Raw genomic sequence first — 26,854 nt, 5'->3', positions numbered from 1 at the left:
CCGCAGTGGTGCGGTCCGGACCCGGACTGGAGCGGCCGTTGCGGTGCGGACGCCCAGCAGCGCGTCCCTGCCCCTGGCTCCACGGCGTGGGCGGGAAGCCCAGGTAGCCAGGGCGCTGAGGAGCAGGTCCCGCGTGCGGGTGAAGCGCCGCGTTGGGCTTCCGGCGCGGCTCTTCCGGTCCGGATGCGAGCACTTCCGGCTGCGGCTTCCCAGGCCCCCGGCCCGGGCCGCGCGGAGCTGGGCAGAGGGATGTTGGCCGCCCCACGGTGAGGCGCTGTCCGCCCAACCCCGCCGCCTTCTTTGCGGAGGAAGCGGCCGTCCACGGCTCCACTCGAGTCGGAGGGTCTGCTTGGGGCCTTTTGGCGTTCGCGATGCGGCCCCTTCCACTTGGTTCCGGCCCACCTTAAATGCCGCGCGCCCTTAAGGCCCCGACGTGGGGCGGGGGCGCCCCTGGTGAAGGAGGCAGCCCCCGCAGCCCCCCCGGAGTCCCGTGGCCCGCTTCCCAGACCGGCTGGCGGGGCGGGGCGCCCGGAGTGGGCTCCCCGTGAGCGAGAGCGAGTGGCCAGGCCGCCATCGGTGCCCTCAGGCGGAGGCCCGGGCGCCTCCCGATGCGCACAAAGAGCTCGCGCTGGCTGTCATTCCGTGGCCCCTCCGATCGGTGGGTGGCGGGGCCCCCGAGACGCCGCCGCAGAGCCTCCCTGCTTTGCGCGCTCAGGGCGGAGGCATCTTCCCTCGAGCGGGCCTGGCCTCGGGCGCGGAGGTCTTCCGGCCCGGCCGCGTTTTCCGGGGGTGATGGCGCCTCCGGGGGCGTGGGGATGCCGCTCCGGCCCCTGGAAGAAGCCCGAGTCCAATAGCTTCCTGGCTCCCATCGGGAGCAGATTCCGTGTTGCGTCCAGTGTGGGTCGTTTCTCTAAGGCTGGGTGACCTATTGACGCGGAAAACGCTGAATAAAACAACGGTTGCCTCCGATGGTCGCCCATGGCCATCGGGACCAAAGTCTACTGCGCGGGCGCGTTCCCAGCCACAGCCCCCCGGACTCCATCCTTTCCCCAGCGTACCAGGCGGCCCACCCCAGGGCCCTTGCCCTCGCCGTGACCCTTTTCTCCCGAGGTGTCCCCTCCCAGAGGCCCTTGAGGCTGAAGCCGGGTCGCCCTTGGTTCTCCATCACGCCCCGTTCCGCCCTTTTTCGTGTACCTTTTACCTTGTGGAAGGGCCGTCCCACCTTTAGCACCCGCTTCGCAGGCGCCGACCGCGTGGGCCACAGGGCACTAGTCCGTTTGGATGAGAGACACCTCGGCTCTGGACGCGGAAGGCGCGCTGCGGGGTCGGGTGGTGCCAGCCTTCCGCTCCGCGCTCGGTTCCTCCTGAGGCCCGCGGGCCACGCAGTGCGGGAGATACAGGTAGGGCCGGGCGGGGGCGCCAGGGATTGGGGTACCGGGGAACGGGGCGGTTCACAGTCTCGGGGGTTAGTGCTTTTTAAACCGCGGCACTCAGGAGCCTTCCAGGTGGGCACGGCCCTGGGGTGGTGCAACCGTCTGCGAAAGAACCAGGTGAAGACTTCCCGCTCCAAAGCCAGAGGGCATGATCGCCCACGAATTCATTGCAGTTTCTGCCCAGGATTCTGTAAAACTGGAAATTAAAGAATGGCTGCCGCCCTACCAAATGTTGGTTCTATCGGACCTTGGTTTCTTGCTGAGTTGGGGGGGGTGGTGACTCCCAGGCGGGCCCAGAGCAGAACTGCATCTGGACTTCCTTCACTGGGTCTGGGCCTGTGGGTGTCCAGGCAATCCCCCCGCGCAGTACTGGGGCTCTGACGGCTTTCAGCACTTGGCTCTCTACTGCTATGGCAAATAAAAACCCTTCCATTTAGAGGCGGAGTCCCTGTTTAGTGGCTTTTTAACCTTTTTTTTTTTTTTAAATGGAGTGCTGTACTTCACTGAAAGTATTTAAACTTGCAAGTAAAGTTTTAAAGCAGAATGAAACTCAGCATTAAAAAGCGACATTAGGAGGGCATTGGAAGGCTTTTACATTAAAGAAACCTATATTCAGTGCAGACAAATTAGAAATTGGAGAGAAGCAAAAAACCCAAATTTTAATGGATCTGTGATTTCACTCCCTAGTGACCACAGTTGGTGACTTGCGTATGTTCTGAACCATTTGTACATTTTACATCGGAGCATATTGTACAAGGTTTTATAACTCTGTTCTCAACTTAATCTATGACAAATACATTTTTGTTAAAACTCGTAGGGCACCATGCCAGAGTTTATTACAAATCCCTCAGTGGACCCTTGGATGTTGTCCAGTTTCTCAGGCTTAAAAACAAAGCAGAATGTCCTATGTACAAGCATGGACCTTTGTCAGATTGTTTCTTTAGGAATTCCCAGAGGTGGGATTTCTGAACTGCAGGGGGTAACGTCTAGGCTTCCAGTACGTTTTAGCTAAGATGCCCGCTAGCAGTTTAAAGCAATCTAATTGCTCATCAGGCATCTGAGAACATGTGGAGTTCCTTGTCCTAGAACCGAGGTTCTTAACCTCAGGCGGAGGACCGAGCACTAGGACCTGCACAGTTGGATGGGGCAAATGGCCCTCCAGCTGAACTGGCCTCCCGTGATGGATGATGAGTGTCTCAGTTGCACTAGCAGCCAGGCTGGCTTTGTCGGGGGGTTTAGGGTTTAGAGCCTAGGCGCCTTCCCAGCTGGTCCTGAGCCCCTCTCTGCAAGGTTGGGGGGGAGGCTGGGCCCCCTTGAGGCCACGTTATGCGGTGTAGCACTCAAATGTAAAAATGTCACACATTTGTCTTGCAATGTGTCACCACATTTCAGTACACCGGATTTCCTGTTGGTCTTACATTCTTCTGAGGATGGCTCCAGGCAGGACAAAAGATAAAAGCCAACCCCTGGCTTAGCAAACGTGGCTCATTAGCCACCCATTCCGTGCTGGACCGCAAGGGTGATGATTTAGTTGTTTATGCCATCATCCAAGAGGGAGAGAATTTAGACTGTTCTTACCAGGGACCTGGCGGGTAGCCAGTGTTCCTGTGCTCCACATCCAGCCCTCTCTGTCCCATTTCCAGGCAGAGACTCAGGTAAGGTCAATTATTGGCTCTTAAAGTCAATATTTCCTTGTCAGATTAGGGCAGCTGACCTTCAGTCTCTTGCAGGACCAGAATTGCTTCTCACTGAAAGCAACTTGAATCACGTGGGCTGAGAAAGAACTGGCTGTGGAATGAGCTGGAGCCCGGGAAGGCAGTCGTGATTCTGGCCAGGACCTCGGTGAGTAGGACCCTCTGAGCTCAGGACCAGTTGACCCCCAGCTCCTCCCTTGATGTCCAGCACAGCCCCTGAGGGTCTTCATTGCATCCCAGAGTGGGTGTTCTGTTCACGATTTAAGCTCCAGGCTGATTACCTATGATAAACATTGATTTCATTCGATCAACCATCCATGTTGAAAAGACCTGTTTGTGTATTCCTGTTTGTTACTTATTTTTACTGCTGTCCAGTGTTGCATTGTGAGAAAAATCCCACTTTATGTGGTTTCTCTCCTGTCGGGAGACGGCTGGGTCACCCCAGTTGTGATGATTGGTTCTTTGGACATTGCAGCATGCGTCTTCAATGCACACAAATGTGACTTTCTGGGGGAAATTCTTTAGGATGGAATTGTGGTTTTGTAAAGGTATACAGATGTTTACCTTTTGTCAACCTTAAAAATGAAATAGCCAGTTATTTTACCAGCAAAATGAGTTTATTTGGGAATAGCAGAGGAATTGTAATTCAGGACATGCAGACAATGGTGAACCACAGGCATGCCAGAAGAACAATGGGAAGGGGTCCTGGTGTAGAGGACAAGGACGTTGGGAGGGGCTATTTTGAATGAAAGATAATTGGAGGAGAGTGAGGGTTTGGGTTGTAGTGGCTTTTCATAAGCTGAGCAGCTGTGGCTTCTCGGTGGCTGGGTTGTTGCTGGGTGATGAGAAAACCTTCCTCCTGCTGGGATGTGTGAAGTAAGCTGGGAGAGTGGTGTGTGTGTGTGTCAGAGCGTCCCCTTCAGGCTTTCCGACTCCGTTTGGTGAGCTTTTTTTAATTCATTTTCGCATTTCCAAGATCGAGCCAAATTGCTTGTAAAAGTGCTTTCACAGGTATACTCTCCCATTAGCGATGTATCCAGAGAGCTATCCAGCTGCCCTGGGCACTGTCAGACCTCCAATTTTTGCCACTGCGGAGGTGTAAAATGTCACCGCACTGTGGTTTACTTTCTGTTCCCCTGACTATTAATGAGGTTGAGTGTCTGTGTTTGGCTCCTCTAAGAGGACGCCATGATCCCGCCTCCAGGAGGTCACGACCTCTGTAATCCCCTTCACTTGAAGGCAGGCTGGACCCTCGCACTGGCTTCTAATGGATGCCATACAGCAGACGTGGGGGGAGGCCACTTGAGATGAGGTTGCAGAAAGACTCACATCCTTCTTGGGTGCTGATGCTTTGGGCCCCTCATACTGACGTATGCCACGTGCCAGGTTGTGAGTGGCCCTGTAGAGAGGCCCATGTCGGGTAAGGGAATGAGGGACGCCCTTCACTGACACCAACAAGGAACCGAGTAATGAATGACAACAACCATGTGACTGAGCCTAGCAGGTCCTCCAGCCCCGTGGAGCCTTCAGATGAGGTCTCAGCCCCTGCCGCTGTCAGGAGGGTGACTTCTTGAGAGACCCTGAGCCAGGTCCACCCAGCAGAGTCGTTCCCTGACTCCTGACGCTCAGAAACTGGGATCGTGAATGTTTTTTGTTTTCAGCTGCCAAGTATGGAGTAATTTGTTATTACATATGGCAGTAGATAGTTGAAACACACCCCTCCGTGTGCTTATTGGCCATTTAGAAACCCTTCTGTGGCATGTGTTTTCAACTACAGTGTATTCCCTGTCGAGTTGTAGGAATTGTTTATATGTTCTTAATAGTAATCCTTTGTCATGTTGTAACTGTCTTCTCCCCGATTGTCACTTGTCATTTGACTTTGTGATGTATTGTGATGAAACAAAAGGTCTTAATTTAGCCCGTGTAGTCTGTTTTGTTCATGTTTTCTTTTCTCTCTCTCTCTCTCTCTGGTTGTCAAATGATCTTTCATTGAGATACACTCTTTTGCAGTCTTAGGTAGCTGGCCTCCCACGGCACCGCTGTTCATGTCACCTGTGATGTCACGAGGGTGATGGCCATCAGCATTGCAGCCCACAGGCCGGGCAGTGCCTAAGATGTCTTTAGTGGTTCCAGACAGTTCTCTAGCTAAAGATCGGTGCCGCATCTGTCAGGCAATGTTGACAATCTCATAAAAAGTGGTATTTCCACTGTGCTTACTGTTTTTTGCTTCTTTCTGTCTCTTGGCAGTTCTCTGAGGGCTTTCACGATCAGAAGCAGAGGCAGAAGGTACCACCTCAATCTGGGCCTTCTGTACTGAATTGTCAGTTTCACTGTCATCTTCAGACCCTTCCAACCACCAGTTGCTTTAGCGATGTCATCACCAACCTGTTTGAGAAAGACTCAGGGGGCCTCTGTCCATCCATTCAACTGTACATACATCTATCCATCCTCCATCCATCCACTCATCTATCCAACCTCCATCCATCCATCCATGAACACACCATCCATCCTCCATCCATCCATCTTCCATCCATCCATCACCATCCATAATCTGTCATCCATCCTCCATCCATCCATCATGAACCCACCATCCATCCTCCGTCCATCCACCATCCATCCATTCTCCATCATCCATCCATGCTTCATCCATCCATCCATCCATCATCCATTCTTCATCTGTCTATCCATCCACCATCTATCCATCCATGTACCATCCATCCATCCATCCATCCACCATCCACCCATCCATCCAAACCCATGAGCTCTGACACCAGATACCTCCATTCAGTCTAACACCACAGACTCTTTCTACACTTTCTATATTCTCACTGTCTTCATGAACAGTAGAGATCTCACTCCAGTTATCTACAATATACTTACTTATTTGCTCAATCCTAACCCAGTAAAAAAGCCTATCACTTAGAGTTCAGTATTGTTTAGAGTTCATTCTATCTTTACTCTAAGCATGTAAATTCTAAGCATTATGTTCAGAAGTTACTTGGGTTGGTTCTTTTCTTCAGTGTGACTGTTGCTCATTGGATCTGTGGTTTGGGTCATATAATTCTGTCTTAATTCATATATTGCATTTTGGAGGTATTTGTTTCCAGAGATTTGGTTGATTTAACTATTTTTGTTTTTGAAGCATGTGCAACATTGACTTGGTTCCAGAAGTCACCACTGTTTAATGACATGCATCTGGGAACTGTCCGCGGCCTCCCTCCTCCTCCCGCCCCTCCCCTTGCCACAGTCTCCCTGTCTGGCTCCAGCCCACCCTGTATTTCTGTCCTCAGTGCACCTTTCATACTGCTGAGTTGTGGGTGACGTGTACTTTCTGCCTGGATGTGCCAAGATCTTGCCTTTGATCTTCTGTGGCTTCATCATAATGTGTCTTCGTGTGGGTTTCTTTTTATTTATTCTACTTAGGATTTGTTGTGATTCCAAAACTCATAATTCTATCAGTTCCTAAAATGTTGCCTTCTCTACCTCCTCATACAGCCTGTCTTCTCTGTTTTTCCCTGCTGGATCTTTTATTCTCATGATTACCTCCATACTTTGGTTTATGTCTCTAATATTTTAATTCTATGTCTCTATGCTGCATTCTAGATCATTCCCTCGGGTGTTTTTTTCAGCTCTATCTTTTCTATTTAACCTGTCAGTTGAGTTGTTTTTCAGTTAAAACTTTTTCAAACTTTTTGTTTTGAGAAACTTTTAGCCTTACAGAAAAAGGTGCACAAAGGGTTTACGTGTAAAGTACTGCCTCTCCCCGCTTCCCCGAGTCCCATAATCTTACAGTGACCTAAACGGGGAAATTAACATCGACGCAGGGCTCTTACTGACCTACAGACCGTATTCAGCTTTGGCCCCTGTCGCATTCGAGTCCCTGTTCTAGTCTGTGGTCCCATCTGGGTCCCGCGTCTCCTCCAACCCTGACCTCAGTGACCTGCACTCTTTGGATTTGTCTGACATTTCTCACGATCAGACTGGCGGTCATGCGTCTGCGGCAGGAAACCCGCAGCAGTGACAAGCTCTTTCCAGTGCATCTGATCAGGGAGAACGTGACATCTGTCCCACGTCCGCTGCTTTCTCCCTTGATGTCTTGGTTAAAGTGATGTCTCCTGGGTAAAGTCATGCTTTTCCCTTTGTAATCAGGTGACACTTGTAGAGAAGTAGTTTGACTGCACAGGTGCATCGCTGGGTTTTTCAGCAATTGTGTTTCATCTCTGGATGCCCCACCTTGCGTCCCTGACGTTTCTGTGGCTTGCGTGTATCACACTGTGTCCTGTGCCTCTCAGAGCTTTAGCACCCTCCATCCTCGGCTCTGTCTGTCACTCCCTGAGCGGCTGCTCCTCCCCCACTGGCCGCCTCAAAGTGGGGTCATCTTTGACTCTCATCCCCTGATCTTTGTCTGCGAAGGTCCTCAGGCCTGAATTGCCGGAGGACCGGCAATTTTCTCAAGAGTGGGTGGCTGGGGCCCGCTGCTGGTGCCACTGCAGCCTCTGTGCAGTCACTCGAAACAGGAGCCCACATCCTCCTGGTTGCTTCAGGCTCGCTCTCTGTCTGTCACCTCGAGCTCCCCGTCTGCTTGTTGGGGGGTCCTCAGAGCCCCCCATGTCTTATCCCAGCCCTGGTTAGAACTTCCTGGGAGCTCGTCAGCCCCTGATGAGTCTGGCCTCTGTTGTCCTGCCGTGATTTCCAGGGCCCTTTCTGGTTGTTTGTAAATAGCATCTCCCAGGGGCTCAGACCTGCTTTCCTCCTCCTGGCTTCCTTTCTCTGCTTTCCTGTCTTTGTTCACCTCCCGGTGGGCACTGGAGGCGCTTGGCTGCGTTCTCTGTCAGGGCCTCTTCCTGTGGCCCCCATTTCCTTACTCAAGCTCTGCCCTTTGCCTGTCGATTTCCCCAGAGATGATTCTTCTGGTCTCCTGCCTGGAGGGGAGCAGCCTGGCCGCCTCTCATCCCTGCAGGCTCTCGGCTGCAGGTCTCCGTATCCAGCAGCGTTTCCTCCAGAGTTCCCCCCCCTACATGCCCTGGGAGCCGCTGCAGGGTCTAGAGTGTCCTCAGCTCTCCGGCTTTGCCGTCCATCCTTCTCCTCTCTCCCCCACCTGTGGTTTAGTGTCTTGACAGGAAGGAGAGGATGTGGCCAACATCTCCTTTCATTTTTTAAGACGTTCAGGGCCCTCACTGGGACTCCAGAGGCACTTGGACGCAAAACGGAAGCCATGTGACTAGGGGCTCCTGTCCCCTCAGCTGCTGGGGAACAGCAGTCACCATGGCTGGACGCAGAGACCAGCGGGGCCAGCCCATCCCTACATGTGGCCTTTCTCTCAGTTGTCACATCGTCCCTGGGCCGGGTGGGCTGTTTGTGGAGATTCAAGTGTCATGAAAAGATTGTGACAGGAAGGTGAGTGTCTGTCCTGGGCTCTCTGGGCCCCGCTCTGGACGCGGGGGGATGGCCGTGTTGGTCACTGCGTGTGGAGGAGGGGACATTCCGCCCACCTACAACTCCAGCCATCATGGCCGTGGTCAGCGAAGCCACGGGGTTCGGGGGAAGCGCTCATTGAGAAATGGCTTCTGGGGGCCGGCCCGGTGGCTCAGGCGGTTAGAGCTCCGTGCTCCTAACTCCGAAGGCTGCCGGTTCTATTCCCACACGGGCCAGTGGGCTCTCAACCACAAGGTTGCTAGTTCAATTCCTCGAGTCCTGCAAGGGATGGTGGGCTCCGCCCCCTGCAACTAAGATTGAACACGGCACCTTGAGCTGAGCTGCCTCCCAGATGGCTCAGTTGGTTGGAGCGCGTCCTCTCAACCACAAGGTTGCCTGTTCGACTCCCACAAGGGATGGTGGGCTGCGCCCCCTGCTACTAACAACGGCAATTGGACCTGGAGCTGAGCTGCACCCTCCACAATTAAGACTGAAAGGACAACAACTTGAAGCTGAATGGCACCCTCCACAACTAAGATTGAAAGGACAACAACTTGACTTGGAAAAAAGTCCTGGAAGTACACACTGTTCCCCAATAAAGTCCTGTTCCCCTCCACCCCCCAAAAAAAAAAGAGAAAAAAATAAATGGCTTCGGGGCAAGGGGAGGGCGGCAAGGGCAGGGCAGGCGATCAGACCTGCGGGAGAGAGTGCCAGCTGCCCGGCTCCCCTCCCCTCTCCCCAGGGCAGCTGGTCCAGGGAAACCGCATCCACAATAACAGTAGCAGTCTGGCTCTGACAGCGGGCTCTGCCCTGAACAGGCAGCAGTCATGGATGCCGGGCCCCTGCAGCTTGAGGACGGCCACGAGGACCTGGTGGTGCTGTTTCTGAGGGTGGACAGAACCCTTCTCCGTGTATGAACCTTGAGCCAGCGGGACTGTGGGAAATAACAGGATGCCTGTCCACGTGCGTGCCGCGTACTTTGCAAGGGTTCTTGTCCTGCCCCTGTTCCCTGTTCTTCACTTTTTCCCAGAACTTTCTCACTTGTGTTTTTAAGCAGCCTGTAGTGTTTGGGCGCACTTGGCAGCGTTTTGTGGGGCCAGACTGTGTTCCTTCTGCCACTCCGTTGTGTCTTGCTCGTGTCACAGAGCTCTGATGGTTTGCGCCTAAGCTGCCGGCACGTGCGCAGTAGGCGTCATTCCCAAACAGTTATTGTTTTCCTGTTAATAGAATTTGGGTTGTGTTTGCTACCACCGAAAAATGCTGCATTAAACCCGCCCGAGAGTGGGCTTTGTGAGGGTTTGCAGGGCTTCCACCCGGGAACCAGTGGCTGGTACTGAGGTCGGCCTCTGCCCAGCGCTTGGTTGATTTTTCTCTTCTTTCCTTGTTCCCTGTCACTTGCAGTCACTTGTAAAGGTCACATCCTGACCATTTCAATCTGGAGTGGGTGTTTTCAACCTGGGGACAGTGACTGTGGCCCTTCTGTGGGTGGCCTGGTTTTGTGGCTCTCTGCATAGCCGCACTGGAGAAGCAGCCGAGAAGCTAGAATACTCTGATGTCCAGGCAGTACGTGAGTGCCTGAGCTCACCGGCTCTGTTTGCTTGCATCTTGGTGTCAGCACACGCAGCCAGCACTGGGGACCTGGGCACCGAGCTGGCTCCAGGCTGGGTGGTGCTGGGAGTTTGGTTCTGCTTCCTTCTGTGGCCTTGCCTGCGGCAAGGATGGGCTGCGGCTTTCAAGGCCTTGGGAACAGAGGGGCAGGAGAGCGGGAGCCAGGAGGTCGGGGTCCCCAAACTGAGGGTGAGAACACAGGTTGCCCGAGGGCAGAGCAGAGCCACTGCCAGCGCAGCCCCAACAGAAATGCGTGAGCAGACCGTAGTGTGTGCTGGAGCTGTCGGCAGAGTGGGACTCGTCTGGGTGTTTACCCGTGAGACTTGTCTAGCGAGGAGATGGAAAGACTGTGGCTGTCTGGAACCCCGTGGTAGGTCTTTGTTTAGAGAGAACACAAGAGAACAGAGAATATGTGCCCCGTCACACGGTGATTTCTTGTCCCTTAAACCTCTGACCTGAGCAAATGTGACCAGGGCATGTTGGGTCCCTGTTCACGGTACCCATGGTCACTGGGCTTCTTGGTGGGAGTGATGTCATCAACCTTGGCGAGAGGGGCAGCCCTGCTGCTGCTGGATGTTGTGAGATTCTCAGATGAAGACCAGGGGAAGAAGGGAGGTGCTCGGCCATGTGTGAGCTGGAAATGCGCATGTTTGAATCAGAGCTTCGTTTTGTGACATTACAGAAGGAGGGGGATGGGATTGTCCCCTGGCCTGCCACTTGAGCTTTGTTCTGTGTTCTTTGCCGATCCCGTGTTGGCTCCCTGAACACGAGCTCCTGACTCTGTGATGAAGCTCGGAATTGAAAGCTCAGTGACGGCTGTAGGACACAGGTGACAAATGCCTAACAGGGCCCCCAAAGAGAGGGGCCTCAAAATTAGGATTTGGCCTGAGGGAAGCTTTCCTGAGAAGGCCGGGCCACGGGAGGTGTCAGTGCTGTCCTGTTGGCGGGGGAGGCAGGGCAGGGTGTGGCTGGTGGTCAGAGGGCTGCTGCTGCAGGCCCACAGCCAGATTGCTGGGTGGCCCCTGCAGGAAAGAGCCCAGGAGGCACGGCTGGGGCCAGGCCCTGGGTGGGCTGCTCGCTCTCCCTGCACCTAAGCAGTGGGTTTGGTTCCTGCACTTGACCTCCGCATGCCACCAGGCCAATTCCCACAGGGGACAAGGGAGGTAGAGCATAGACCTCACTCCCAGCTCAGGACGGGGCGTCCTGGCTGCAGGGGACTTGGACATCATGGCTGCAGGGGGCTCGGAGCTCGTGGAGGCTCAGCTCTCAGCTCACCGTCACTCCGAACAAAACAGTGCGCTTGGGCTGGTGAAGAGGAAGAAGGAAGTAGCACTGAATGGAGACCTGGCCTGTCAGGGCCCACAGGGTTGAAGAGCTCATGGTTATCCCGTGGGCAGTGGCATGTCCCCATCACGGTCTAGGGTGCATTTTGGGGGCTGCCCTGGGGTTGAGGGTCGGGGTGCACATGGTAGATGGGGAGAGATGAGGGTGCTGCTGGGAGCTGATGGTGCTGAGCTAGTGGTGTGATGGGGTAGACCGGCCGCAGGGAGCTAGGGAAGGCGGGAAGGGGCTCCCAGCGCCTCTGGTGCCGCCCAGGCTGAGCAAGGGGCGTGGTGGGCGGCACCAGTTCAGTCTGGGTCAGGCTGCCTGAGGGGCCACTGAGCACTCGCAGGTGGAGGGGCACAAGCGGTGGTGGCCACCTGAGCTCCAAGGACCAGTCCGGGGGCAGTCAGCTGGACATTCAACACATCCACTGCGCACACGCACATGTGAGGGATGGAATACAATGGACATCACTTCAGATGCGTGGCTGAGCTCCCCCAAAGGAAAGGAAACCCCAGATGCCACACACTGAGGGACCCACGATCTGAGCAGTCGCTGTCGGAGGCTGGGGGGGACCCGGGGAGGGGCCTGAGGGGCCCCTGGGGACTCAGGTGTGGGGTCACTGGGAAGGTAGGGTGGGCAGTGGTGTGGGAGAAACTGCTGCCGACGAAGCCCTAGATCGCTTGACATGTGGGCACAGGCCAAACTACAGCCGCGGGGCATGGGGTGCTGCAGGATTTGTCTGGAAAGCAGCGTGAAGTTGGTCCCGGCCGGTGGCGGCCCTCAGCCCTGGCAGGTGTTCCCTCGGCCCCTGTGTGGCTGCATGCCAGCGTCTGCAGAGGTGATCACAGTGTACCAGGAACTGCCCGGGGCCACTCAACCAACACGAGGGGTCAGGTTCCACCGCTGACGTGACCTATGAGACCGCAGTGAGCGGCATCAAGAAGGAATCGGAAGCTAAGGAAAGAGCAAGATGCTGAGAGAAAAACAGGCCAGTTTGAAATGGAACCAAACAGAACATCCATGAGTGGAAAATCCGTGGCTGAAATTTAAAGCCCGGTGGGTGGAGTAAGAACTCAGCGTGTCTGCCAGCAGCAAGTCGGTCCTCACGCAAAGAACAACTCCAGACTGGATAACAGGTTGCCAGCCTGGGCGAGCCAGCGGGTGTGACACGTGACAGGACCAAGTCCACGAAGGGACGGGCCCAGGGTGCGGCGCCGTGGCTAGTCCCAGAGTGGATGGCAGGTGCAGAGCAGTGAAAGCTCCAGGCACCAGGCAGCAAAGACCCGTGGTCTGGGCCAAGCTGACCTGCTGGCTGTAGGAGGAGCAGCCTGGCGGGGTCTCCAAAGCTGGGGGCCAGGGGTCCCAGAGCGACGACAGGGGCCTCTGGATCCCACCTTAGCAGCCTGTGGACGGGGCACCAAGGCCAGGCCTGCGTGGGGTTTCGTTCTGGCGGGACGGCCAGAGCTGGTGGGGACTCAGGGGTCAGCATGCATTTTCAGGGCAGTGGCTAACATGTGCACTGATAGGCCACAATTCCACATTTGCATTTCCAGTTATTTTAAGGACATTAAAGGTTGCGTGAGCAATATGTTTCCTTTTCTTTCTGTTACAGCTGCACCCCTGCTCTTAGCAGGACGCCATGCCGACGGGTCCCAGTGTCCGTCCTGCCACCTGAGGGCGGCGTGGCCATGCTGGAGTGTCTTGCAGACGAGAACGTGCACTATGTCGGCAGCAGCAAAACCCCAGACCCCAGCAGAGCCAGCCCCAGGCCCCGAGGAGACGCCCCGGGGAAAGGCGCTCCTTGGCTGGGGCTCTCTGTTCGGCCACCGAAGTGAGAAGATTGTTTTCACCAGTAGTGATAGCAACCCCGGGGAGCGCGTGCTAACTGTCACCATCACGGAGACCACTGTTATCGAGTCAGACCTGGGAGTGTGGAGCTCGAGGGCTCTGCTCTACCTCACGCTTTGGTTCTTCCTCAGCTTCTGTACCCTTTTCCTCAACAAGTACATCCTGTCCCTGCTGGAGGGCGAGCCCAGCATGCTAGGTAAGCCAGGACCTCCCAGGTGAGGGCAGGGTGGGGGGGGCGACCTCCCAGGTGAGGGCGGGGGTGGGGGGTGGGGGGCGACCTCCCAGGTGAGGGGGGGGGGCGACCTCCCAGGTGAGGGCGGGGTGGGGGGTGATCTCCCACCTTCCTGTGGAGGGCCGGCAGGGCCTCTGTGCTCGGGAGTCAGAACTTTCCCTGTGGTCAGTATCAGGAAGAGCCAGCAGCCGGGGAGGGAGGAGGGTAGCTGAAGGGACGTGTAATTGTGCCCTGGGCTATGGACCAACCAGTGTGTGGTCTGCTGTGCTTGAGGCAGGAAGTAATCCCTGCCCGGTTGGCCCCGCCTCCATCCTCAGGTGCTGTGCAGATGTTGTCCACCACGTTTATTGGGTGCCTGAAAATATTTGTTCCATGCTGTTTGTATCAGCACAAAACCCGGCTTTCTTACCCACCCAACTTCATCATGACCATGCTGTTCGTGGGCCTGATGAGGTAAGGAGGCCACTTCTCGCTTGTGTGTCTGACTCTGTGTATCAACTACCTTTCCCATCGCCGAGTGGGCAGTCAGCTGGCTGACGTCATGATTAGGTGATTGTGGGGTGTTTTCAATGCAAACTTTATAAGGGCTGTTGAGATCTGGGGACGACAAATGTGTTTGGTTTATGGACCTTAATGCCACATCCATTTGATCACACTGGCCTAGAACAGACAGCCATACGACTAATTTGATAATGGTTTGAGTCTAATCAGCCTCCTCCTCCCTGGGACTGACGCTCTGGCGACACTGTCCCAGCCGAAACCCTTGCAGGTGGGCTGGCCGGTTCCTAGAGGGCCGGACCTAAGCCGTCACAGGAGGGAGGGGGCGTCAGTGTGCCCACCGGCTTGGGCTGACCCATCGCAGAGTCTGGAGGATAGCTGCAAATGCCCTGAGGCACACTGATGGTCCTTTGGGCTTATTTCTAGGTTTGCAACAGTGGTCTTGGGTCTGGTCAGCCTGAAGAACGTGGCGGTTTCATTTGCAGAGACGGTGAAGAGCTCCGCCCCCATTTTCACTGTGATCATGTCCCGGCTCATCCTGGGGGAGTACACGGGTGAGCGCTCCTCCTCTGGGTCCCCGGGTCACTTCTGCCTTCCTGCCTGCCCTCCTGCCTGCCCTCTGCCTGCCCTCCTGCCTGCCCTCTGCCTGCCCTCCTGCCTGCCCTCTGCCTGCCCTCCAGCCTGCCCTCCTGCCTGCCCTCTGCCTGCCCTCCTGCCTGCCCTCCTGCCTGCCCTCTGCCTGCCCTCCTGCCTGCCCTCTGCCTGCCTTCCTGCCTGCCCTCTGCCTGCCCTCCTGCCTGCCCTCCTGCCTGCCCTCTGCCTGCCCTCCTGCCTGCCCTCTGCCTGCCTTTCTGCCTGCCCTCTGCCTGCCCTCTGCCTGCCCTCTGCCTGCCTTCTGCCTGCCCTCCTGCCTGCCCTCTGCCTGCCCTCCTGCCTGCCCTCTACCTGCCCTCTGCCTGCTCTCCTGCCTGCCCTCTGCCTGCCCTCCTGCCTGCCCTCTGCCTGCCCTCCTGCCTGCCCTCTGCCTGCCTTCCTGCCTGCCCTCTTGCCTGCCCTCTGCCTGCCTTCCTGGCTGCCCTCCTGCCTGCCCTCCTGCCTGCCCTCTGCCTGCCCTCTGCCTGCCTTCCTGCCTGCCCTCTGCCTGCCCTCTGCCTGCTCTCCTGCCTGCCCTCTGCCTGCCTTCCTGCCTGCCCTCTGCTTGCCCTCTGCCTGCCTTCCTGCCTGCCCTCCTGCCTGCCCTTTGCCTGCCTCCTTGTCACTGGCGAGGGCCTTCCCTCTTCCGTGCAACATTTCTAGTGGTCACAGTTGGCTGGCACATTCACCTCAGCACGTGTGTGTTCACCGCTGCGTGTTGGGGCTGCGTGGACACGCGGAGGTCAGAGGATTAGATGGAAAAGGCCATAATCAAGTAACCGCAGGTGCCGTCACTTGTGCCAGGGAGATGGAACTCCTTGCCTGCATGAGGTGGCCCTTGGCGAGGACAGGGCAGTTGTGGGGCCCCCGCTGCCATTTAGCTGTGCCGCTGTGCCCTCCCCAAGGCCCAGCAAATCAGGGCGTTCACACTTCTCCAGCCATTAGGACAGGCGCTCTGTTTCCAGCTACTCGACACACACGCCCCTAGTTTTCCAACCAGCCCTTGAAAAAGCAGCATGTCCCCTGTTGGTCCAGGTAGACAGATGAAGTGTGGGTGATACATATGACACTAACCTGTTATCTAGGGGTGCTATTGTACGCACATGTATTTGTTAGGAAAATGACTCGATCTCAAAATAAGGCACACACCTGCCTCTGGGGGAGGGGACAGAGACGCAGCTGGATTTCTTGCAGCTGTGTCGTTGGGACTGCGTGAACATTTTCATGATGGTAAAACAGTGAAATCAAAGCGTGAAGAGCAACACAACCCCAGTGGGCCTGGTTCAGCCGCAGGAAAAGGGTGTATTTGTCGTGACTTTGAAACCCTGTGATTGGGCTTCCAGCTAGCTGTGAGACAAGCTTGATGCAAACAAGCTGTGTCACTGAGAACAGAAAATCGTGATGAGATTTAGCAGAAAGAAATCTGTTGGGAGGCATTGAAGAACGTCCGAGGCACCAGGACTTGAGGGGCCAAGATTTCAGTGCCGACAGTCACCCAGGGAAGTGACCCCAAGAGTGGTACCCTTCCTGCACAGCAGCCTCGTGGGTGAGGGGTGAGAGCCAGTCGGGGGGAGCTGCCCCTGGACTGCACCCCAGCCCAGAAAGCTGGTCCGTCCGGGGGGTGAGGCAGACGTGTCGACCGCATGGGGCCGTGGGTTTGCTGAGTGACTGACATGCACTCCTCAGCTCACCTGAGGAGCTTGGGCTGTGCTCTGGATGGCGCTGTCCTGTGACAGGGACGTGGCCGCTGTCCTGTGAGGTTGACGTGGATGGTCTGAGGGCTATGCTTTTGTTCCTTTTTGCTGAATACAGAAGGCTTCTACCCTCATCTACTTTGAATTTCCAAATAGACCTGAGGCTGCCCCTGAAATCCAGGCAGAGGTTCAAAAGGCCGCCTGGTGCCCTTTCCAGGGAGAATATGTTTCCCTCATACCATTCACGTCAAGGTGGTTTATTAGATTTCAGAATGAGACAAGGAGCAGGGAACTCAGCGTGGGTCCTCGTGGGAGCTCCTCTCCCCAGGCCAGACATTGCACTGCCCTCCCACCCCCCGTTTTCCCTCTTTAATAGATTCACTCTCCTGCCTTTGCAAGTGAGAACTCATGGAGTCTCAGGTGCTGGAGAGGCGGGTTTCGGGGCGCAGCGCTTGCGTTCGGCCATGCCTCGGAGCCACCGAGGGGCCTGGCCTGGAGAGGGACAGATGCCTGCAGGTGCGGGCTCTTTGTTATGTCTCCCTCCGGCACAAAGAATCCGATGGGTGTTGGCTCTGAATTTGAGGGAAAGTCCACAGCTTTTCTGAGAGGAGAAAATGCCACCAGAGCTCTGACAAGACAGACTGGTCACAGCCAGGCTCCTGTGTTGTATCCCTGTCAGGGCTGCTGGTCAACCTCTCCCTCGTCCCGGTCATGGGAGGCCTGGCACTGTGCACAGCCACTGAGATGAGCTTCAACATCCTGGGGTTTTCAGCCGCACTGTCCACCAACATCATGGACTGGTGAGTCCTGAGGGCGTGGGGACACGCACTGTGCTGGGGGACAGCGCCCACTGTCCTTTACAGTCCTTCAGTCCAGAGCCACTCAGAACTGCTTCCCGTAATTCAAAGCCAGGCACAGCCAATGCTGCCTTTTCCTAACAGCAAAGCAGTAAGTGCCCCGATGAAGTAACTTTTTCTCAAAAAACAAGCCAGATAAGTGAAAGAAAGCGATGCACCGCACGTCCCAGGCTGTGTGCGTCAGTCCAGGAATGGCCGGTTGAAGTCCACACTGCACCTCGCAGGGCTGTCGTTTCCGGTGCCTCCTGTTTCTAGAAAAGAGGAAATGACACGGGAACCAGAGCGTTTCCCACTGCTGTCACCACCGAGGTTCCAAATAACACAGCTTCTTTAATCCGTTGCTAACACTGATGTGTTGGCCTCTGCCCTCGCAGACCCTAGACACATCAGTCACATGAGTCATGTCGCCATTGAATGTGTATCCTGTGTGGTGACCTCGTGCCGTCCTGGGAGCCCTGCTTCCTGCACTGCCCACTCCCGCAGCCCGAGTTCTGTGACCACCCCTCTACCTCCTCCCACGACAAGTCTTCTGTCTAAATCTGCAGGGGCATCTTTTCACACCAGCCTCCATCTGAGTTTCTGACTGTCCTTAGTGTAGATCCCTAGAAGGGAGGTGGAGCCCGCGGACGGACGGCTCCGGAGGTCTCTTGCTCTGTGCTGTCGGTGTCTCCAGAACAATTGGTCTGCTTTATCATTGTGTTGCAAGCAAGAGTTTCTGCCTGACGTTGTCCTCCCCTAGGTTTTTGCATTAACACAAAACAAACCAACCCCTGCTTCTAAAGCCCAGAGAGCAGTGTCATAGTTGACGTGCCAGCCTCTTTGGTCCCCAGAGTCAAGGATGGTCCATCTTTCTCACTGGCCATGTGTGTGTGTTTCCCACACTTTGTCTTTCCCGTTCGGGAGTTTCCTCTGTGTTTTCCTTGTGGGCTTAAACTCCTACTTTGTTCACTCGCTCCCACATGTTGGGTGCCTGGCCCGTGACCGGTGCTGATTTAGGGGAGCTCCTGGTTCAGAGTGGGGTTCCGTGCAGTTCTCAGAGCAAGGACTTGGGATCCTCTGACACCTGAGAGCGGGGCAGCTTCAGGCACCGCACTCAGCCTCCGAGTGCCTTGGTTTACCCATGCATAAATCCATAAAAGGGAGGCAGGTATGGCATGCCCTCATGGCAAAGGGATGCCTGGAAAGCACCCGTGTGGGCCCGGCTCATAGCAGATGCCAAGGGCCGTCCCCCACGGGCTGCCTTCGTCCTCACTGCTTGGGAACCATGCCCGCGCTCTGTCTAGTGGAGGCTCCGTGCTAACTTCCTGTACTGATGGGTAAACTTTTCTTTCCTTATTCTAGTTTGCAAAATGTTTTTTCCAAAAAGCTGCTCAGCGGGGACAAGTACAGGTTCTCGTAAGTATCGTGACTTCCTGTGCTGAGAGGACATCCTGCCCACGTGCAGTTCAGCAGCCCTGTGGACCTGACGCCTTCCTCACTTTGGCGTAGGTGGCCTTTAAAGTACCCTGCTGAAACTGGGAAGAAAACCCCACTGTCTGCAGCTGCCTCATGGAGGCACCCTAAGGAGTGACCGGTGGGCTGCCCTCCACTTCCCGTGCGTGCGGGTTGGCTCTGTCACACAGGCCCTCCTTGTCCTGCAAGCATAGACATCTAGTGCACTGGGGCCCTTCAGCGGGTGTCGCTGTGAGTCTGGGTGGAAGCCTGGCCTCTTGCGAGTGGAGCCTCAGGTGCCCCTGTCCCCGCAGGGCCGCCGAGCTGCAGTTCTACACTAGCGCCGCAGCCGTGGCCATGCTGGTCCCAGCTTGGATCTTCTTCATGGTGAGTTTTAGGTGCCCGGCCACATTTATCCTCGGTGACTGGGAGGCAGCAGCTAACTTTCCAGCTCGCTGCTGTGCTTTGTGGAATTCTGTCTGCAACGTGTCCCCGCGGAGAAGGGAGAGGAGGTAGAAGCCAGACCTCGCGCGGGTCTCTGAGGCGGTTCGTGCCCCCAGAGGCCAGTCCACAGCAATTTTTGTGTGAGGGTTTTGGGCTTGCTTATAATTTCAAATCCCACTGTAGGACAATCAACTGGGCAGGCGTGCATGAAACAAGAGGCAAGGTGTGTCTCCCAGCCCCTGGGCCCCACTCCTAGAGGAGCCCCTTCCCAGACGTGTCTGTGGGGCTAGAAATGACTCACGTGGCCCCACTGGTCTGATGTAGGTACAAACCTGCACAGACACAGTGGGTCCGGGTGGCCCAGTCTTGTATGGTGGCAGAGAGCTGTCTTGTCCCATCGCCATAACAGGGAACTTCTGTCACACCTTCAGTGGAAGTTTCTTTGGGCTGCATTCCTGGAATTGGAATGGTTTATTGGAAGAATATGCATATATAAAATTATTTTTACTGTGGCAAAATACACATAACAAAATTTACCATTCCGACCATTTTTGAGTATAATTAAGCCCGTTTGCACAGTGGCGTAGCCATCACCACCGTCTATCACCAGCACCTTTTCATCCTCTCAAACTGAAACCCTGTCCCCGTTAAACGCTGGCCCCCCAGCCCCATGCAGGGGACAGGACTTCACCTCTCCCCTCCTGGGGTTTCTGGCTGGGCCTGAGAATGACAGTGACAGCAGACGAGCACCAGGGGAGAGGCACACAGTGTACGTGGCACGGGAGCCCTTGTGAGGGAATGGAGACCCGAAGCAGTGGCAGAATGTGAGTGCCCACACAGCGAGTCCTCAGAGAACGTCGCCTCGCTAAAAGTCACAGAACCTCTCGAGGACGTTCAGCGAGGACTTCCTGTATTGTAGAGAGAGGCAGTTGTGGGGACGTCACCGAGCAGAGCGGGGCTCTGAGGGAAGATGAGCCATGTTGACATGGCCTGTTCACACAGTGCCCTCGGCCTCACTCCCGACTCGTGCTAAGAATGTCCCTTGCCTCCTGGGGTAGAAGGGCATCTTCCATAGGGGGTTTATCACCTCTTTCCAGCAAGAAGGGAGGTCAGAGCGCCCTTCCCGCACCTGCTGTCTTCTAAGTGCCTCTCACTCAAAATATCCTTATGCCAAGTGGCAGATTTGTGGGAACTCCTCCCGTCCCCCAGGCCGGCACCCAGCTGCCACCTCCCCGTCTCTGTGAACCTGGCCTTTCCAGGTCCCCATAGGAGTGGACTCATAGGTGTCTGTCCTGTGTCTGGCTTGTTCACGGAGCACAGTGTCCTCCAGGCCCACCCATGCTGTGGCGGGCTCAGTGCCACCGTCCTCGTCAAGGCCGAGTGATACCCCACGTGCAAACACACCACACATTGTGTGTCCACTCATTCGTGGTGGACGCTTGTCTTGCTTCCACGTTTGGGCCAAGTGAGTAACTTACGCTGCTATGAATATGGGTGTGCAGATCCCCGCTTTCAGTCCTTTTGGGGACACACCCAGAAGTGGGGTTGCTGGGTCGTCCGGTCGCTCTGTGTTAAACTCTGAGGAGCCTCCACACCTTTTTCCATCACAGCTGCACCGATTTCCATCCCCACAGCAGCGCGCAGGTTTCCATCCTCTCCACGTCCTCATCGACACGTGTTAGGTTCTGGGGTTTCTTGTCGTTGGGCCCTAATGGGGGTGAGGTGGTGTCTCTGGTTTGATTTGCCTTTCCCGACATTTTGTCATGTGCTCGCTGGCCACGTGTGGCGTGTTTAGAATCTCAATCAGTACCATTCAGTTGCCACCTCAGAAGGCGGTTTCCAGGGCACTCCCCCATGCCGGTGCATTTGCCAGGTCACTGGCACGCGTGGCGCTGTCTTTCGGGGTGGGTGGCACGAGGAAGGTGGGCATGCAAGGGCTGCTCTGTTCTGCCCAGGACTTGCCGGTGATCGGCAGGAGCGGGAAGAGCTTCAGTTACACCCAGGATGTGGTGCTGCTGCTGCTGATGGATGGCGTCCTGTTCCACCTGCAGAGCGTCACGGCGTACGCGCTTATGGGCAGAATCTCCCCTGTGACTTTCAGGTAAGACAGCAGCGCCCAGGAGACAAAGTCGCCCATGCTATTTGCAGAGCAGGCCTGAAGCCTTGTGTTTTTACAAGAGGAGTTTGTGTGCAAAGTGCTCTATTGAAGACCATAGTGATGAGTGTGGTCACGTGGTGGTGGCAGGCTGCTGGCGTGGGTGCCATCTGAAATACAGAGATTTGTAGGGAGACGCTCTCTGGAAACTTCCTAGTAGAGTAGGAATTGTTAGCAATGGCTTGAGTCTTGTCCTGTCTGAACAGCTGTCAGTGAACTTTCTGCGATGACGGGACAGCTGTCTGCTGCCTGGGGCGGGCCGGGGGCCGCAGGTGGAAAGAGCTCCTGAAACATGGTGGGGGTGAGGCCACGTCCCAGGTGTGTGTGGCCACCCGGGCCTTCGCCTCCCATACTGGGTGGCACAGCCCTGAGCCTCGCAAGCTGCTTTTCACTTGTATAACTGGATGAGTTTCAAAACTGGACCGTTTTCAGTAACAAATGGAAAGGAATGAGCTGGTCGCCAGCAGACCTAGAAATCCACGTGGTGAAGTTAGCAGCTTTGGCCACGTTACGTTGTGTAAGTCAGTGGCCTTTTTCTTTAACCTCTCATCGGTCACTGGAGAAGAGGGACTGTTCCTGAGTGAAGACAGCGTAGGCTAGATTGCTTCGTGCCACCCGTAGGCCTCGTGGGGCCACACCTGCAGTGGCCGCAGCTTCCCCGGGGCTCACACTCGGTGGGAAGCGCACAGGCCTGCTTGTTTCAGTCGGCCCAAATCTGCAGCAAATGCTCAGATGCCGGCCAGTGGCTGTACCCACATCTGGGCGGGCCCCTTGGGTGCCATGCTCTGACTGGCACCACTGCCTGGCCGGCCCTCACCCTCCTGGGTCCTGAATGGGAAGTGTCTGCAGGACTGTCAGGAACACTCGTCATTTCTATGTTCTCCTGTCACTGAATTCTCCCAAGGTCACTGTCTGTCACATCTAGTTGTTTTCCAGTGATCATTAGTGATGGCTCAAAAAAAATCCAAAAAACAGGAAACTAATTCTAGTTAAAGAAAATGGCTTTCTTTAAAAAATCCCTATTATAATCTCTATTGTAAGAGCAATATTCACTATAGAACATTGGAAAAGGTAGAGAAGTACAAAAGATAAAGTTTAAATGACACGTAATCCCTAGACATGGCACTGCTCACGTGTTGGTGGATTTGGCGTTAATTCCATTTTCCTAGTGTGTACAGTGCTGTTTCACAGAGGGATTGTCCTTCTCAGGTGCCACAAAGCTCCTGCAAGGACGTGGATGACCCTTCAGTTAGAAGCTGAAGCGATTAGGGGTAAAATGTCCTGCTGTCTGTCATTTACTTATAAATGGTTCAGTCAAAAACAGGCCGAAGCAAATAAGGGAACATGTTCATCATCCGTCTGGAAGGTGGGGATGGGGCTGAGCACAGCAGCGCTCTCTGCTGTCTCTGCCGGGTACTTTTCCTGATAGGAATCCTGCCACCCACGGGCGGGGGAGGCGGGGAGCTGGTGAGCCTGGAGCTGGCCACCAGCCTGGGCCTGCCCGGTCCTGCCCGGGCCGTCACTGCCCCTCCGTCTTGCAGTGTTGCCAGCACCGCGAAGCACGCCTTATCCATCTGGCTCAGTATCATCATTTTTGGCAACAAAATCACCAGCCTGTCGGCCGTGGGCACCGTCTTGGTGACGGCCGGCGTCCTGCTCTACAACAAGGCCAAGCAGTACCAGCGGGAGGCTATGCAGACCCTGGCCGTGTCTGCCGGCCGCACGCCGGAGGACAGCGCTGAGCTGCGGGTCCCCAAGGAGGCCAAGCCACACCACTGAGCTCTGGGGCCTGGCAGGCGCCTGGTGCCACCCGCTGCTGCCGTCCTCGTTGACGCGGGATCCCTGCCGTCGGCCCCTGGACAACTCCCACCCTCACGGTCACTGGGGTGAGGAGACCAGGCACAGGCAGCCCTCCCTGCCCCTCTCTGGGGTTTTCAGGCAAAACCAGCGGGAACTCGAGTGGAACTCCAGATGCCAGCTTCCTGGGGCAGAGCTGCCTGCTGCTGAGCCATCGCCAGTGATGTGAAAATGTGAATAGCACCTCCTGCTGCCCCACGCTGAGCGCATCAGGGGTCGGGACCCGTCGGCCTCTACATGGCCCTCGTAGGGCACGAGGCCCGACTGCAGTTAGGCCCCTGTTCCTCTGTGGGTGACAACCATGGGGAACAACTGTGGAGCCAGCGCTGGGTCCAGGGGCCAAGGCCGCTGTCTGCTCGGTGACAGTGGAGAGAACTCATCTTCCCGACCAGCACTGAAGGCCCCAAAGGCACCGCCCACTCCAGTGTGTGGGGAGAGCCTGTGCTGGGACCGAGGCCAGGTGCCCGCTTCCTGGGCACAGAGGCCGCACCCGTCCAGAAACCACAGAGCCAGGCAGCCAGCAGGGAGTGACACAAGGCGCTCAGAAACCAGGGGCCCCTGCTGCTGAGGGCGGCGTGTTGGGCCCTGTCTTGCCACCCCGCCCTTCTACCCAAAACGTCCTCTCTCCCACCTTGGGCTGCCAAGAGCCGCTACCACTTAGGGAAAGGTCACTCCAGGAAGACAGGGGCATCTTTCAGCATCTGCCCCACTAAGCCCCCTCCTCCTGAGGGGCTCTGGCCTGGAGGCTGAGGACAGATGTGCAGTGCTGAGCTCAGGCAGAGGATGCTGTCCTGGTTTGCTCTGGAGTCAGCTGCTGGGCGGGGTCCCCTACCGCCTGTGTCTTACTGCAAGGACATGATTTTCCTCCTGAATGGGTGAGAGCAGGAGGAACGCTTGGAGTGTTTACTATTTCCATTACACTGTAGCATTGAAAATGACAGTGTAGTTTTTTAAAACGTAGCTGCAGGCACAGGTGGCATCTGGAATGCAGCGTGTATGTCACACTCTGAACCCACAGGCTGGCGGCGGGCTCCCCTCCCAGAGTGGACGGGCAGGTGATGGAGCCTGTGCTCGGCTGAGGCTCCTGACCTCGTCACATTAGCCCTCACCCCCATCCTGGTGGGATTTCTGATGGGGACATGTCCACCGCCAGCCAGTCTCTGAGGCCCTCCCCACCATGCCTTTGCCCATTGCTGGGCTAAGTTCTGGGCGCGTCAGGCGCAGCCCCACTCGGTGGACCAAGGCAGCCTGGCCACCTGCCTGCTGGAACTGAGTGCGCTGAGAAAGGGGGCGCAAGGAGCCCCTTGCCTGAAGTCTCATTTCCCTGCCTGTGGTTCGGGTCTTTGGCTCCCACCATCAGTTCACGCTTTCCGGTTGGCTTCGCAACTGGGAAAGATAAAAAGAGCCTCTTTGGGAGATCAGATCTCTTGGAAACAAAGAGCAATAATTAAGTCTCATTAAGTTCTGTCTACTTGAAAAAGTTTGCCACAGCAAGGGATTAAAATGAAGCCTTTTATACTACAACCAACCTTATTACGAAGCTGACCTGTATCCAGGGGACAGGCAGGTGTGTGGTCACCTGCGTGACGAGCTCGCCTTCACTGTGAAGCTGTTTCTCCTGGGATTTACCCTGGGTTTCTATTCCCTTTCTTTTTCTGCTTTCTGTGCCCCCAAAACAAAACTAAAGAGGACTCGTTGGAGGTGGCTGGAGTGCTGGGGTGCTGCACTGACCTGTGAAGACGAGAGCAAAAGCCCTGCGTCCACGGGGCTCCCACCTGCACCCTTGAGGACACGGCTGTGCCGCCCACGGCTGACTGGGATGTGAGCAGAGGAGGGGCACACATGTGGCCGGCCCGCTGCAGGAGTTTCATGTTGGCCTTCTTGCAGACTTCAGCATCTAAGTGCAATCGGAAACACAGCCGCCTGTTGCTGAGAACTGTCGGGGGTTTCCTGGTCCTGTGCCTCGTGGAATAATGAAGCTGCAGCCTGGGCCCTCCCCTCTCACAAGTGAATTTCAGCTGGTTTTGATTTTCTAAATTTTGGGACCAGACACTAAACTGGTCTAAATTTTGGGACCAGAAACTAATAATTGCTAAATTATTAGTAAGTGGGGCAAGGCTGCTTTTGAGACTTCCCCTCATCCTGACTTCACCACTGCCCTCCCGTTTGTCTCCCGTCCGCCCGAGTCACCCACTTCTTGGGCATTTCCAGAACAGCCTTGTGTCGAGAGCCACACTCGCTACCTGGCTTGGCCATCTGTTTAATGACTGTACAGAGATGACATGTTTTTTACTAACTTTGTCTAGTTTTTATAGTATGCTCTCAGCTGTCGCAGATGTGCTTGTACTGACATTGATACTGAGTGTCATTGCTCACACTGGTCGGCTGCTCCTGTGTTATCTGTGGTTATCTGTGCCTTTGTAAACAAGCCCACACTAGAATCAGGCTTTCGAGGCTGGCTATCTACTTATGCGTCAGAAATGGCAAGTCTCTGGCTCAAGGAAACCCCCACTGAGTAGCATAAAAAGCTTTTTGTTTTTAAATTCCAAGAGTCATAATTTCTGCAGATCAGCATTAAAATCATCTGCCTTGGAAAGCTCAGAGTACTCTTGCGCAACCCAAAATGTGTCTTTAATTTGAAGAAAAATAAACATGGTGAATCAGAAACAGTAAAAAAAAACAAGTGCTACACTAAGAGTATCAGCCACGTGGAGCTGTGTTTGTCGTTTGTGTTCGACATACTTTCCCTAAACCAATGGCTTTCACTTCCTATTGTGCCACTGTCCCGTGGATGGTCATTTAGGCTGGGGGGTGGGGGGAGACGTGGCTGTTTACATCTGTCCAGGTGATAAGCTTCCTAAGGCCTGAAACTTTCTTCACGGTGTCCCTGGGCTGGAGAAATTAAACAAGGATTTTCTGCAGTTCGAAGTCCTCTTCTCTGCTTTCCTTTGACCCACAATGTACTAAGGGCTTTCTTTCCAAAGTATGTACATGCTCGGGTTGGGGCCCCTTCCTTTTCCTGGTGTATAAACAAGAATGTCCCAGGTCCCCAATGAGTCTGCCCATTTGTCTCTGCCTGGCCAGGCAGCCAAGAGCAGACCTTGGTCGGCTGCCCCCCAGCAGCTCAGAGCATAAAACCTCCCACATTGCTGTCTCTGAAGTTCTTGCTTCCAGTTTTCCTGAGGGCTCTGATTCTGAGTGTGATGGCCACTGGATCCATGCCCAGATGTCCAAACTGAGTCGGAAACTGTTCTAACTGGCAAAGTCTTCTGTTTGTCTGTTTTTTTTCTTTTTTCTTTGTTTTTGTTTGAGGAAATCTAGCATTTAGCTAATTTGTGGTTTTTAGATTGTTCACTGATGTGAGTGTGAACCTGCCCAGGGGGTTGTGGGCTCCACGCTGAGAATGGCCGGCCAGTCTGGGTGACATTCCCCCATTGAAAAACTTGAAAATTGTATCAGTGACCATCTACATCAGAGCCAAGTAATATTTGCTCTATACCAAACAAAACTGTGGAGAAGTCAAAGTGTAAAATGTCTAGAGTTTTGTATTTCACCTATTCCAGTATTTGTGTGACTAGATCAATACTTTCTAGAAAATGGTTGTTTAATAATTTAGTGAGTCACTGTTGATTCTGCTATGATAATAAATTGATGCTGTGTAATTATGCCTGTGGGTGCCTCCTGTTGTCTAAATTAAGCTACTGTGATAGCCACTATTTATTGACTCTT

General features: G+C 55.2%; 1 protein-coding gene across 5 annotated transcripts; it reads left to right on the top strand.

Annotated features, from left to right (window-relative positions):
• The first annotated feature begins 128 nt into the window (after positions 1–128).
• SLC35E2B (solute carrier family 35 member E2B) lies at positions 129–25,814 on the top strand. 5 transcript variants are annotated; one of them, XM_033114263.1, is made up of 11 exons: positions 129–266; positions 1,243–1,400; positions 3,164–3,275; positions 13,089–13,520; positions 13,874–14,009; positions 14,481–14,608; positions 17,061–17,181; positions 18,580–18,633; positions 18,984–19,056; positions 21,069–21,214; positions 22,810–25,814. In XM_033114263.1, the coding sequence occupies exons 4-11, from the start codon at positions 13,199–13,201 to the stop codon at positions 23,045–23,047; spliced, it is 1,218 nt and encodes a 405-aa protein (XP_032970154.1). In that variant the 5' UTR covers positions 129–266; positions 1,243–1,400; positions 3,164–3,275; positions 13,089–13,198; the 3' UTR covers positions 23,048–25,814. The 5 variants fall into 5 exon arrangements, with proteins under 5 accessions (XP_032970154.1, XP_032970155.1, XP_032970153.1 ...); XM_033114262.1 differs by lacking the exon at positions 129–266 and adding an exon at positions 401–658; XM_033114264.1 differs by lacking the exon at positions 1,243–1,400 and having other exon boundaries at positions 131–266.
• The last annotated feature ends 1,040 nt before the right edge of the window (positions 25,815–26,854 follow it).

This window comes from Rhinolophus ferrumequinum, chromosome 9, assembly GCF_004115265.2.
Source record: "Rhinolophus ferrumequinum isolate MPI-CBG mRhiFer1 chromosome 9, mRhiFer1_v1.p, whole genome shotgun sequence".
Taxonomy (NCBI): domain Eukaryota; kingdom Metazoa; phylum Chordata; class Mammalia; order Chiroptera; family Rhinolophidae; genus Rhinolophus; species Rhinolophus ferrumequinum.
The sequence above is the reverse complement of the archived record's forward strand: the minus strand, read 5'-3'. Positions and strand labels throughout refer to the sequence as shown.